We start from the raw sequence: 14,525 nt of genomic DNA on the forward strand, positions 1-14,525 counted from the left end.
TATTTTTTTACATTTTTTAAAAGTTAGCGCCTCAACTACAATTGAAAGAAACAAAAGCAAGCTTTACGCTCCCCAGAGTCAGAGCCAGTTTTCCTTGGGATTAGCCAGCCAGCCCTGCTAGGTAAAAGTGAGCTGTGAAGACCTCTCGCGCCGCAGTGCCCCATGCTGGTAGCGTACTGTGCTGCTCTGGGCTACAGCAACTCGCGGCGTGAGGCCATGCCTTTCGGGGTTCTTCAAAAACCCGACCTTGAAGCAGAAAGGGAACCTCAGGCCTCCATGAGACACAGCTGTCCCCAGACCCCCAGCAGGTCCCAGCAATTTGGCAGCACCCAGGGCCTGCAGCCGCCTCCTCCCCAAGCTGAACGGCCGTGTAACATCTCTCTGCCTCTCTTTTCTCGCCCTCCCGAGGGATGGCAGTCACCAACGATGCCCTCGAACACGCTGTGTTCAGAAAACATAACTTTATTATTAGTTGCAATATACATTGTATTCCTTTAAGAATCCTAAACTTGTATATGTTTTTTTTTCCCACTGAAAATACATGTGTATGTATATATGTTTTTATATATATATATATAAATGTATCTCATTGAACTGGAACACAATGGAACGAGAGAGACAAGCTCAGAAACTACTTGGAAAAATAAATGTGATCTCCATGGGTTTGTGCTGGCAGTGTGGTAAGGTGAGTGGTATAAAAAGAACACGCTAAACAGAAACTGTGATGGGTCAGGCAGTGGGGAGCGGTCTCTCAGTGCTACAGGTGGTGGTATCTACAGTAGTTACACGTTGCTATTGCTCAGTCATGAGTGCCACTATTCTCAAAGGCAGACGGGGCTCTGGTGCGGCTCCGCACAGCAACATTCGTAAGGCCGGCTGTGCCCCCTGCAAACGGTACCTGCCATTGGAAAATAGAGTTTAATTACACTTCCCTTAGCGGCAACTCTGCTCGTTGCTAATCTGGTCAGCAAAGGAAGAATTCCTCCGAGGCATGGTGAAACCTAACTGGGTCAATGTAAAGGAGCTTACAGGCAGGGTAAGTGAGAGCTGAAATGGGCAGGCTGGGCTGCAGCTGATGCAAACCCCAGCTCGGGTCAGTGGAGATGCTGATTGCTCCTGGCTCCTTCCCCCCCATCATCTCCCCACCTGCAAAGGGGCTGCTCCCTCCGGGCTCCACAGCCTGCCCTTGGGGCTTTTTTTTGGGTAGGTTTCCCTGTATTAATTCTCTCAGAAGATAATTCTTCAGAAAACTGGCTGAGGGGTGGCAGCAACCCCTGCTGTGCCAGGGGCTGGGGGCTTATTTGGCTTTTTTGTTGTTCTTTCATTTTTTTGTTTGTTAACCTGATTTTCAAACACAGCTTCCTCAGGCTGCATGGCATTGCTGAGCTTTGCTAGACAGCGGGGCAAGCCTTCCCCAGATCAACCTAATTGGTTTCCTTTGAGTTCTTTATTTCTGCTGAGCTGCAGATGTTTCCTGGGTGAAGTGACACATTTTAGCAAAGGCACTGACCAGGGACCTTCCTCTGCCTGAAGCCAGGCTGGGGGGAGCAGACGGTGCTGACCTTCCTGCTGGAGGGTCACTTCCCTCCCCCTGCAAAGTGCTCCTCAGTTCGGGAAGGGATGTAAAGAATGTGGGCATTGATTTACTCCTCCTGGCTTCCTTGGGGAAAAATGCTTTCAAAAATCCCATCCTTAAATCATCATCTTGCTACCACCCCTGCAATGTCTGTCACCACCGGCTCACGCCTACTTGATTCCCCTTCCAGCTGAAGCAGCAGGTGAGGTTATCACTGCTGTAGTGTTGCTCTTCTTGCTGTCTTTCCCCAGCAGCATCTGGCAAGGAGGGATCTTGCTCAGGGGAAAACAGAAGTTGCAACAAGCCAGGCTGCTGGAAGACACGGAGCAGGCGACCTGTGCATCGCCTCCTTCCCAAAGCAAGCGTCAGCGCAGGTTTAGCAGGGGTTTGTGGGAACAGCCGATTGCACTGGAGTAATGAATCAAAAGCTGGCGTTGCTGGGAGAACTGCAGCTTATTCCTCTCTTTAGAGGCAAGAAATTACAAACATGAAAGTGTCTGGATCAACCTGTATAAAAGAGCTTTCCTAACTTGGGCCCCTTAGGGCCATCACCAGGACGTAACCTGCATCCACACATCCTTCGTCCATCCACGCTGCTGGGACCGAATGGGACCGAGCCTGCATTCTGACGGTTATTGCACAAAGGTCCCGTTCCTGAATTGTGCCAGAACTGGCTTCAAGGGGAGGAGAGGTGGTGACCCCCACGACTGTTGCAGGCAGGATCCAGCCCCGGGGGCAGCGGCACCAGACGTAGCGATGGTTCCCACTGCCGCCAGGGAAGGCAATAAGGGGCTGGTCTGTCGCTAGGGGAGATGCCCTGCTCTCTCATAGTGCAACACTTGCAGGGGTTTTCTTCTTGCAAAACTGTAGGGAGAGACACAGGTTAAACCCCTTTCCTGTGGCTAGTGCCAAGCAGTGTATTCAGAACTAGGGCCACCACCCTGGACAAATGGAGCCGCACAGTCATGCTGCAATCACTACGCAGCTTTTGCTGTATCGATACAACGCCTCTTAACTGGTTCTTAAGATTTTCCTTTAGCCCCGCTGCTACCAGAGACCCAGGCAGCTTGAGGATTTGGCTTGTCTTCACCACCGGACCAGCCCACAGGCTCCTCCATGGCAGCAGTACACCAGAGCAGCAAGGTAGGTGTTGGGTGGATGGTTGCATCCTGCTCTCTGCCTTCAGCTCCGCACGTTGCTCAAAGGGGTGAGCTCAGCCCCTGCGCTCTGTGAGCTGCCTCAGAGGTGGCTGTGCTGATGAGGAGGAGGTTGGGGTGAGCTTGGACGGGATCTCTGTTCACGCTGTGGGTCTCCTGCTAAACCGGTGGACTGGGAGGACACCCACTGCTAATCCCCACCCACCAGATGCTCTGCGCTTCTCACTAGCATTATTTTCAGGATATTTTCCAACTGATGAAGGAAAACAACAGATTATGACTGTAAAGTTATGGTGAGAGAACTGGATCCCGGTAGGACAACATCATTCTTTGCCAAGAGAAGGAACACTTAACCCCTGCTTTAGACTCTTCTCCCACTTCTTTCCCAGCTCCCAGCCACCTCTATATACATCATATATTACTATATTCTCTTATATATTTGACTTTGCTTTTTCAGTTTCAGTAGCGCAAGTGACTAATTCCAAAAGAAAAAAAAAGGAAAAAGAAAAAAGGAAGAAAGGAAAAAAAGCAGCCCTAGGCATATTTACAGAATAGTTCATCTTGCAGAGGAGATGGGGTTTGGCATTAGGAAAAGCATGAGCTTTGAATGTGCTAAGTGGGTTTGATTCCACATTCCTCCTCTCCCCTCTGGGATCCTGCTCTGATGATGAAAATTAAAGAGCTCTTCAACTTGCTTTCCCCGAGTGCAAACTCACAGAGGACGTGCAGGGCGGCAGGGGAGGCTCTCGTTCTGCTCTCCCCTGGCCTGGCCTGCTTATAAAGCCAGTATCCAAAAGGGTCTGACCTTGAAAACCAGCCTTTCACCTGGAGAGAGCTGTCAGCTCCATTTTTAGCCTCTCCTCTCGAGGACCAGGGCTTTTAAGGTACTGGATGGTGGGGACCAGGAAGGGACTGTATGCACCTGGAATCAAAACCATGAAGTGGAAGATACTGACTTCTTTAACATACCAAAAATTATTGCAGTATAAATACACCCCTGTCACCCCAGTGAAAGCAGAGAAGGGCAAGCGATGGGGGAGTTTGGTGGGTGAGGGGCATTTCAGTAAAGTCACCCGACCTGGAAAGCTTTGATGGCTGCTCCCACAGCGATCAATTCTTCCCCAGATTAGGGCAATGGCCATCTCCATCAGCAAATAATGCCCCACCCTGTGCCTCTCCCCCCACCCTCCCTTACACTGTGCATGACAAAATATCCCAAGAGCCCCTCCATGTTAGATCTTTTTCAGAGAGAATTCTATTAAGAAAAGCATCTATTCTCAGAAAATCCCAGTAAGAGCTGCAAAACCGATTGCTCTTAAGTATGGCTGGTTTCCCCAGCTGCTGAGACCTTCTGGCCAATCCATGTTAGTATTTCTGTGAAGACGGAGGTAGAGACCTCGGGCAGCTCTTTGTGGAGGGCATGATAGGCTTCCTCATACACCTGCAACCAGGGAGAGAATGGAGATCAGCATAGAAATATAAATTCCACATGAACAGTACAGCCTTCAGTCCCCTCTTGTCAACACCCACAGGTCCAACATGTCCTGCTCACACCTTATCAGGATTTCTTCCTACGTGTGGCAGGTTATGAAATCAAAGCGATGCCCTGGGTGGTGCTGGCCCTCCATGAGCAGGAAGGCAATGGCATTGCGTCTTGACATCTGTGCATCACCCAAGCACCCTGCTGCCCTTTAGAAACATAATGCATCTCCCAGCCCCATCCATTTCTTGATGCTTATCCTATAAGAAGGAGGAAATACTTACCATGCCCTTGGAGTTTAAAGGACAATGGGGGATGTTCCCATCATGCCTTGTGCAATCCTACTCCTTTATGCCCAGACCATCCAGTTATTTTTCCAATGACAAAAGCTTTCCCTTGGTCTCCCTGTCTCTCTTTCAGGCTCATTCATGTGCTAACAATTGGTTAATCAGCTGTGGCTCTCTTGAAATGAGCAGAAGTGAAGTGGCTTTTGTTGTGCAGTGCTTTGGAAGGCCCCTCTGTACCTTTACGCGCTGGGGCATGAGGTAAGGTTGGTGCTCACACAGTCGGCATTGTTCAGAAGAGCTTTTGGGGTCAGCGCTTTACCTGCTTATGAGCATCACTTCTACATCAAGCTGCTTCATGTCCAAGAGACCCTCTAGGTACACAGCCACCCCTGCGTTAGGTCTGGAGATCACCCACCACCCCCTGAACACAGCCCGGCTGTAGCTGGTGGATGGCCACCACACCGTGCCTCGAGAGGGCTACCTCCCGGTGAAAAGGGCTGTAACCTGCTCGGTCTCTACCCATGCATCAGCCCTGCTTTGCCTCCAGCTCTCTGGAGCTCAGCAGGCTCCCTACCCCTCACAGTCACTAATGCTAAGACCAATGCTGACAGGATAATACCCTAAAAATCAAGAAAGCAAGATGACCTTGAGTGTTTTGTCCTGACTCTGCACTGTGTCCATCAGTAAATAGGACCCTTTGATATCGCAGAGCTTGTCAGAAGAGCCGTGTAGCACCAGGATGGGCAAAGTCAGCTTGGGCAGAGCTCGCTCAATTCTGGCAATGGCATTCATCAGCTGGATGACGAAGGAGACCTTCATGCCACCGTGGTAGACCAAGGGATCAGATGTGTAAGACTCCATCTGGCAGAGAGAAAGAGGTCAATTAAGATTAGCAGTATTTCATGCAGAAAAGACAAAGTAGATCAGCCCAGAGGTGAGGAGTCTCTTCCCTTGGCTTCCACAGTCATTTCCTACCCTGTCAGGACATCCTGCCATCAGAGTCAAGGTCAAGGTCTTCACTGTGGCTACTCAGAACTGCTCACACAATCTGGTTTGCTCCATGCCGCATGTTTCTCTCTCTTATGTCACTAGAAAATATTCAGGTCAAAGCTCTTTCTGCAGGCAAACAACCAACGCTGCACTAAGACGGTTCCTGTGGGGGCACCTGTCTGTGTTTTTCTGCTCTGCCATGTCCTTCTGTCACTCAGAGGTGATGGTCTCTTCTGCAGAGGCTTCTTCAAACCTCGTTACTTGAAAGCTGATGTTCTCCTGATCCTTATCCTCTCTGCTGAGGGCTCTGATGTTCTTCTCTTCAACCTTCCCTCCGTGAGGATGACGACTGTGACATACACCTACAGACAACTGACACATCTGGCTGCAAAGTGCACTCACACTGAGGGATCCTCTCCGGTTGCAAAGTGTGCACAGACAAGGCAGCAGATGATGGTATTAGGTGGTAGGCAAAAAACCCCCCCAAAAGTCAACAACTTGCTCGGCCAGACTATGAGAGGATAAAAATGTACAAGAGCTGGTGCAGAAAGTTGCTAGGAATGAGTAGTTACCACAGCAGGCAAATCTACAGTAAATATTTGTATACTGTACATGGAGACGGCCCACACAGCCGCCGCCATCTCAATATTTGCCAGAAGGCTTTGATTATGGGTTGGTCTCTGGCACAGCCTCCAGTTTCTCCCAACCCTGGCAGATGTTTATAGAAATGATGGTTATTTATAAGTTAGCCGAAAACAGTCTCCTCCTCTCCTCGCAGGCAGTGGGGTCTGTTCAGATTCTCCCTTGCTCTGCAGAAACGTGAGGCCGTCTTGCTGCTGCACCGTCTGCTCTGAGGGGACAATGGGTGGGCAATGGCCCACAAGGCCACCCCAGGGACACTTGGCTATGTGGAGCCACAGGCACAGATATGCACAGTAGCAGGACAGCGTGGCTTGCGCGGTCCCCACGGAGAAGACAGAAAGGCTTTGGTGTGAATTCTGTGTTCATCTCCCCATGAGATGAGGCTATCAGGGTGGCAGAAGGACACTACATAGTGGGGCTTTCCTGGCTGGGGGCATTAATTTGCCGGAGGGCATAAAAACAGTTTTCCTCCTCATTGTCTCAAAAGTGCTGGGGCACAAAGCACTAGAAGCAGAGCTGGCAAGTCTTTCCCCATCACCTTCTTGCTTCCAGTCCCCACCCTCTCCTGCTGCTTAAACCCATGGTTCCTGTCCCTGAGTGCAGTCAGGGGAAGGAGTGAGTGGGAATTTGGGACTGTTAGTGGCTGGCACCCTTCAGTCCCAGCCCACAGCGCTGACGACGGTCAAGGGGGTGAGAGCTGTAGAGCCGCTCTACCTTGAGCTGGAGGTGGACCAAAGAAGTTCAAGTTGTTGTAGCGCTCATTTAAGGACCCTTGGATTCAGCAGACATTTCCAGTATTTGATTAAGGCCATCATTGTGTTTTGGCCTCTGTGCAAGATCATGACTATGCTGAAGTGAGGCGTAGTTTTTGGCAGGGAGACAAACACAGCAGTGTACCACCACAGGATCTTATCTCTAGCATCTCCCTTTCAAAGAAGCAAGTGCCCACACACGCTGAGGGCTTGGAAAACACTTTGCAAGAGGCCACTGCAAAGACGAGACTGCAGTTAAGGTAAAAGGAGCTGCTCTCTGGATGCTGAGCATCCTCTGCTCCTGCTAAAGGCCCTAGGAAGCAGCGAGGCTGAGCAGCATGTGGTCCTCCTGGCTCTGCACGGACTCTCCTAGTGCCCGACCAGCTTGGTGCACAAACCTCCACCCGTGTCCTCCATCCCCCACACCACTCAGCCTGCTCTGCAAAGTGCTTCAAAAGGGCAAGAAGCTGTCTGTGTTTAGGAAGCAGCATCCCCTCGTGAACAGGCTTACAGGAAAAGTTCAGCTTTGACTTCCAAAACACCAACTGCCTCTAATTTTGCTAGCTCTCCCTTTGACAGCTGCGTGTACCCTGATAATTTCACCCAAATGTGTTGACTTTTCATCAGCATTTTGAGCAAAACCACCGTGTTGCACTGGCTACTTAGCAACTGGCTTCACCCTAATCTGGGAGTTACTTGTCTGGATCTACGTCACAGCCTGTGCTAAAGCAACGCAGCTTTGAGATGGCTTTCTTTTTATTTTGCAGTTGTTTGGGTTTTTTTTTAATTGAAGGCAACAAATGAGGGACTTTGCAGGGCCGGGGGGAATCAGGAGGGTTGGTGGATGGATTGATAGAAGTTCCCTTCCCATGGAGTAAAACGATGTTGATGAATTCCTGTGAGCTGGCACCCTCCCCAGCCTCATAAATGCTCAGAGACTGACCTAACGGGTTTCTTTCTTGCTCTTGTTCTTTTCTGAAAGAACAGGGATTTTTTAGCTACTGAGCAGCCAATAAATATTTTGTGTAGATGATGGGAGGGGGAAAAAAAAATAATCTTAACCCAGGTCGATCAGGACTGCACAGAGAGGATCCTGTTCCCAGTCAACGAGCAGGAATCCTTGTCTGAGTTAATGTTCAGTGCATGGGGCAAGTGCAAAGCAGCAGCTTGCTGAGGAAAAGAGGGAAAGTCAGGGAAAGGGCTTTATATTCTGTAAAATATAAGCTGCAAACCCACGTGGAGCAGCAGACAGAGCTCCCATCGGTGCACTGAGCTCTGAGATAGTGGGGGCAAGTAAGTGAGGGTGTCCCTGGCAGAGCCTGTGGCTGCTTCCAGCCATGCTCCAGTAAAAGCTCTGCAGAGTCCGTCACAGCAGCTCTTTTTTCTCTTTATGTAATGCTAAGACAGAAGCAACATCATGGCTCCTGCTGCGTTGCGTTCCCCTGCTTGGAGGTCTGTATCTTCCCTTTGCATTTTGCAGAGCAATAAATTCATCAGAAGGCAACTGCAGCCTCATCCTATGTGGACTCTGCAGGAACAAGGGGGACTACTCCACCAAATTCAATGGCAGCTAACAAACATTAATGGGGTAAAGGGGTGCTCGCCCCTGTGAGGTTATTCCTCTTTGGAATAACAAGACTGGGTTTTTAAGGTTGTTTCTTGCTCTCTTTTGTGTCTCTTGCATTTAGTATAGCAAGCAGAGCAAACAAACATCTCCATACCATCCTGTGTTTCAGTCCTACACCCCGAGGAGAGCCTCCTGGGAACTCAAACTCATCAGGAAATTCTTGGATGATGTCCCAAAAATATTTCTAGAGAATAGATAGTTGGTCTGGTAGGAGAATATGCTTGACATAAATAATGGATGTTTCCAGCACATTGTGTGCTTTGAAGCTGCGTGTCTTGAGTCCAAGAGGAGGGTGGGGTTTGTGTTAGAGGCAGCCAGAGGACCCAGATGCTGTGTTGTCTTCAGTAAGTGCCTGGAGCCTCGAATCCTGGTGTTTGAAGATGGTCAGGAAAGCGCTTTACATCGCAATCCACAGCTGCTATGTCAGCTGTGTGTTCACCTGCAGGTGTGCAGGCAGCACAGCGAGGAGGGGCTTTGTGTCTCGTTTTTGAAGACTACTCCATTATAAACACACTCTAATGAAGCAGACCTACATTTTTATCAATTGCAAAAGGCTTCCCCTTGCTCCACGGAAAGGGAAAGGGCAGAGAAAAACAACAACGCACAAAAGAAGCTCTTGAGACACGGAGGATCACAGAGCAGAGGGAGCAGCAGCAAATATTTGTGTAGAAAGACAACAGAATAGTATTTATTATAAACTATGTCCAGTGGCGGCTGTGGTGATCCCAAACATCACCCCAACATGGAAATGCTCAGTCAATACTGTGCACCAAGTTAAGGCAGCTCAATGACACTTTTCTAAATGCATTATTATTTGGGGTGTCCGTACATCAGTAGTTTTCTCCTTTAAAGCTATTTAGTGCAGCACTAACGTCTTCCAGCAGAGGATCCAGCTGTCAGAGGTGGATTTAAAACTGCAGCCCTTAAGGACCAGCTGCAGCAGAGTTCAAGCGCCGCACAACAGATCAGTGCAGAAGCAGGCAAAGACCCACGTGTCCCAGCCACGCTCACTCTTCAGGTAGGAGATAACACTCTCAAATTCCTCTCCTCCTCCAGAGCACTGTTTGTTTTTATCCTCTAAATATAAATGCAGAAGTGAAAACTTTCCTCCATGTGATTTTTAGTGAATTAGTTCTCTGATTTAAACCTTTTCTCTGAACTATAGGCAACAAGTTACGGCAGTTGAACGTAATTAAGGAAAGGTTTCTATAGCTTGACTGGAACCAGCCTTCTTCCCAAGTACATGGACTCCTATGGTGCCTAAGAACATACATCATATGGTGCATCAGTGCTTCAGTGGATGGAGATGAACTCACTCCATGCTAGTCCGGACAGCTTCCTAGGACCTACTTTGTCTTCCTTTTCTCAGGTCCTTGAACCTTTCTGCCTTCAGCCCAGTGAAATGTTATGCTCTGTTCACAGGTAAGTGAACTGCAACTCATTCGACCAAACAGCTCTTTGGCAGAGCCAAGAAACATCCCTGAACGCCCTGAGGCTATGCTGGGGGACTCTTTGCTTTCCAGTTTACCAAATGGGTGAGTCAAAGAGGTGGGATACGGCAAGGCTGAATGCACTGCATTCACACAGCCAGTGACACTGTCTTTGCTCCTGATCCTTTCAGCTTCAGTTCTAATGCCAGTCGAGCTGCCTCGCCAGGGGAAGGCTATTTATTAACGTCAGTTAAGATATGACCTATTGCATGAACAGCGTCTGTCAGTGAGCTGAGAGATGACAGGGGAGCACAGGAACAACTGACCACTACACCAGTGAAGCTCTTTTGAGACACCATTTGGTGCCATTTTCTATCATTCAAGTTGCTTTCTGAAATGCACCCAGTTCTGGGTCCAGCCAACACACCTTCATTCACTTACAGTTTGTGTCTCCCTCCTTTCACTCCTCCCATGATAGCGAGAAGGACGAACCATTGTTATGTGTTGTTGTAGCAGCTGCAACGACATCTGGTTTTGCCAGTGATGGCACGAACAGGCTGCACCAGTTATTACCAGGAATGGGTACGAATGGGAGAAGAGTCCCACGCTATGGTGACATTACAAAAACCCTAGAACAGCTCCATCCACTGCTGCAGCGGTGGAGCTGGAACTGAGCTGTTACAACGGCCGCTTCAATTGCAGCACCTTTAAGTATTATTCTTGGGTGCAGCAAGAACACATCATTTGTTCAGAAAGGCTGCTGTAATGAGTGGTGGTCGTGCACCAGAGACAAACACGGTTCCCATGTGCTTTCCACCACAACTGTAGCACAGGTCTCTGTTACATCTTGTACCCAGGGTGGCCGCGGGTGCAAGACGCACTGAAGGGACGAACAGTTTCCCACGGTTTTCTGCTCTGTTCATAGTTGGTTCCACTGACTTCACAGACATTTCACCTTTTTTAAACCAGCACAGATCTTGCTGTCATGATTTACCAAAACACTTTTTTTTTGTGTGTTTTAAAGAGAAATAGCAGGACTGGGACAAGATACTGACTATGCAGTGATTTTAAATGACATTAAGGTTCTCACCTCCTTCTTGTTCCGGGAAATTGCATTTGGATCTATTGAACCCAGTGACAGGTTTGGAAGAACAAAGTTGAGCACTTTCGCTGCAAAAACCTGTGGGAGAGGAAAGCAAGCAATGAAAGAGCTACTTAGAGCAGGAGAGATAACACAGAGGGCCAAATCCTGAGCTGGTGGGAAACAGCATGGAAGTTAAATAGTTGAGAAATGTCAACTGACACTGGAGAAAGATCTGTCCTATATTTAAAACATTTCTCTTAAAGAGAAAGTATTTAAACTGCTCCTGGGATGAGGGAGTGGGTGTGCTAGTCTGAAATGCTGTCAGCTGTCCGTCCACATGCAACATCACAGCTTCATTGTACTTTGCCTTTTTCTGATTCTCAAGTTAATTTCTAAAAAGGCCATAGTTAAGCACTTTGGCAGGAAAAAGCCATTTCCAGCCCTTGGAAGGGCTTGGTTTTGGTTCTTTACTGCCCTTTCCTTGCTGCCACAGTTCTGATTTCAGGCTGCAGTGCATAAGTGATGTTCGGTGCAATCTGCAGTAGTTGCCTAGGCTGCACTCTTTTTGATAAGCATATTCTCCGGGAACCTGTAAATAAACAACAACAAAATGTGCATGCATTGGCTAAGGAAATCCATTGCTTGCTTGTCTCCTGGGAACGAAATACAAAAGCATTCAGCAGACCAGGCTCGAAGCTGCTGGCAGAAGAAAGGCTAACATCTTTCATGTCAACAGCACTACAAGCACGCTGATACCAGGCTTCTGCTCTGATCTTTAACAGCTGTCTTTAATTAAGTGATCACTACTTAAGTCAGAAAACATGCAATTAGTGTTTGCTGGTCTGGTTTATGGCCCTTTCGTGTTCACAGCTAACACTTGCAGGTACGCTGTCACCTATGTTCTCTGTTTCTGCTGATACGCAATCACTTCTGCAGCACTCCCTGACATTTCAGATCTCAGATGATATGTGACAGAGTAATTATATTAGAGAAGTAACACAAGGTTGAAGTCAAAGTCATCCAGCCGTGAAAAGCAGTAAAGACTCAGAGCAGCTTTGGGTACACATATTCACCTTCGGGTGGATACGACTAAGAACCGGTGCCACTGTCTACCAGTATATTGAGTCCCTCACTGGCTATGACATTGTCAGCAAAATTAATTTCTACTGAGGTCTCCAGAGTTAGACCAGTAAAATAACATAGCCACACTGATGTAAGCATGACCTTCTGACGCAAACAAGCAGCAATGGGGTTTTCTTTATTTTGTGCTAACTCCAGGCAGTGATGACTGGGGGAATGCACCTTTATGAATCCTAGGCAAGGTTATGGACTCTGTGTGCTGACAACGCTGTAACAGTTTTGCTTCTCTGAAACCACTGACAATGACCCAGGTATAGGCCAAGTAACTTTAATCACCTAGCTGAGGTATTTAACTTAGAAGTGTAATTGTCCTAGGCATTCTTTACAGACTATGGGAAGTGAGAGGAACACCCCCCAGGACACCTCTAACATCTGAACGATGGTCTGGAAGTGCCTGGCTCCAAAGATTATCAGACAACTTAAAGCAATTAGGGCTGCCACAAAACTGGAGCCTGAATTAAGAGCTAGGGTGAGTTCTCATGCCTAATGATTGCTTGTTCAAGAGGAATTACCTTGGCATGAGAGGTTAGCTGATGCTCTCTCAAGATCTCTTTAGAATATTGGCCACAAGATCAATATGTTGGTATTAAGGCCACAGATATTTAGGTCCAAGATGACACATAAACCAGTAAAAGATGGCATGTTTTTTGGAAGATGGGGGGTTTGCTTCTTTTTAAATCTGGCTGAAGAAGGAAGTTACTTGTCATACTCTCAAATTCCAGACGAAGCCATGAGTTTGATGGGGATTCTGCTCCACGTCTGCTTGGTGCATGTGTGAATATTTATATTCCCAAGGATCTGCGATAGGGATTTTGCAGAAGGAGCATGAATTTGAATCTTCCTCTCATGTGAGCAACAATACACCAGCTTAATGATATACTGAAGGCGGGGATGTTGTGACAGGGAATGGAGAACTACGTATATGCTCTTTCTCAGGCTCTTCCTTGCTGGAGACAGGCTAGACAGGCTTTTGTCAGATTCCATAGGACCGTTTTTCTGTTCAAATCCTATATGCTTATCATCCCAACCTCACTGCCAACTGATGACCTCGCCTCCATGACATGCTTTGGAACTGTTCTTGAAGTTTTTGAGCGTATCTGGAGTTTTGCCAAACTGAGTCACAAGCTGAAGGCTAAACTGCCACAGAGATAGGGCTGGCTTCTGACCACAACTCTAGAAGCATGTACCATCCTGGGTACATGGTGCTATCAGAGAAGTAATTTCTGGTGTCAGGTGTACAAGAGAAGCACCAGGCCCTGTACATAGACATGTCAGGTGTACTTACACACACATAGATATACTCCCTGGTGTGCATAAAAACTCTTATTTACACACAGACAGAACTAACCTTGGTCTACAGGACTGATTGTGAAAGGACTGTGCCACCATCCTTCAAAGGGTCCTCAGAACTGCAGGAAATGCTCCATTCCCTCCAACACATACTACACCCTCAAAATTCAGATGTAATTTTGGTGATTCTTGGAGGCAAGGTCACGGACAGAAAAATCAAGTTTTATGTTATAACAGAAAATTCAGAAGGTTCCCCTGGGCCTTCACTGATTTTGTGAGCACTGTGATACAGTTTGTGACATGCCTGACTTTAATCAAAAGCTGCGTTGTTGAAGTGCTGGCTATGTTTGATACATGAGAGTTTATCTCCCTGTTGGTTCAAAGTGGCAGTGTTGGTTCTTGAGGGAACAGCTCCCAAATGATCAGGAACAGGTAATGCAATGATGGGGCTATTCCTGGTTGGGCTGAGTATGACACTACAGAGCAGTGGTTGTCTGAGCTGCTCAGGGCCACTGCAGGTGTGTGAAATACTAACAGTGTTCAAATCCATCCCTTCCCTCTCTGTGAGAAAGAACTCAGAATAAGATTTAAATAGATGACTGATGATTGCTTCTTGACTGGAAGCGTAACTTCAAGCCGATTTCATCTTTTTTGCATTATTTTAACCATATGGGTGCTTTGCTGTGTAGGCACTTTATGTTTGACTGGAGCAATCCCTGTTCCCTGCACACCTCGATGTGCTTATTTCTGTCTCCCATGATCTCTGCTTGCCAAACTGTTTGTGTGAATGCCCTTTAGTTCGTTTCAGCTACAAATGGGCTGGACTTACAAAAATGTGGCATTTGAACTGGTTAAGGGAGCCAGGCTCCTTTGACTGAGCTGAAAAGTCCCTGGAAGTGTCACAGTGTGATGAGCTACAGAGACCAGACTGAGAGCAACTGAACTGTTTTATCAGGGAGATACTATATCAGGGATATGATTTGATATGATCAAGGGGCTATCAGATACAGTGTCTCCATACCTGGACACCAAGTCACCTTCTATATGTTTGTCTGAACCTGATGACTAAC

At 47.7% G+C, this 14,525-nt stretch overlaps 1 protein-coding gene across 3 annotated transcripts in view; it reads right to left on the reverse strand.

Moving 5' to 3' along the window:
* Positions 1–446: 446 nt before the first annotated feature.
* MGLL (monoglyceride lipase) overlaps positions 447–14,525 on the reverse strand; it is a 114,700-nt gene continuing 100,621 nt past the window's right edge. For all 3 annotated transcript variants that reach the window (XM_075432592.1, XM_075432594.1, XM_009935115.2), the window contains 3 exons: positions 11,032–11,121; positions 5,146–5,361; positions 447–4,174 (listed from right to left, as the gene is read on the reverse strand). In XM_075432592.1, coding sequence (XP_075288707.1) covers positions 4,049–4,174; positions 5,146–5,361; positions 11,032–11,121 — 432 coding nt within the window. In that variant the 3' untranslated portion in view covers positions 447–4,048. The remainder of the gene's footprint in view (positions 4,175–5,145; positions 5,362–11,031; positions 11,122–14,525) is intronic.

This window comes from Opisthocomus hoazin, chromosome 11 (genome assembly GCF_030867145.1).
Source record: "Opisthocomus hoazin isolate bOpiHoa1 chromosome 11, bOpiHoa1.hap1, whole genome shotgun sequence".
NCBI classification, from domain to species: Eukaryota; Metazoa; Chordata; class Aves; order Opisthocomiformes; family Opisthocomidae; genus Opisthocomus; species Opisthocomus hoazin.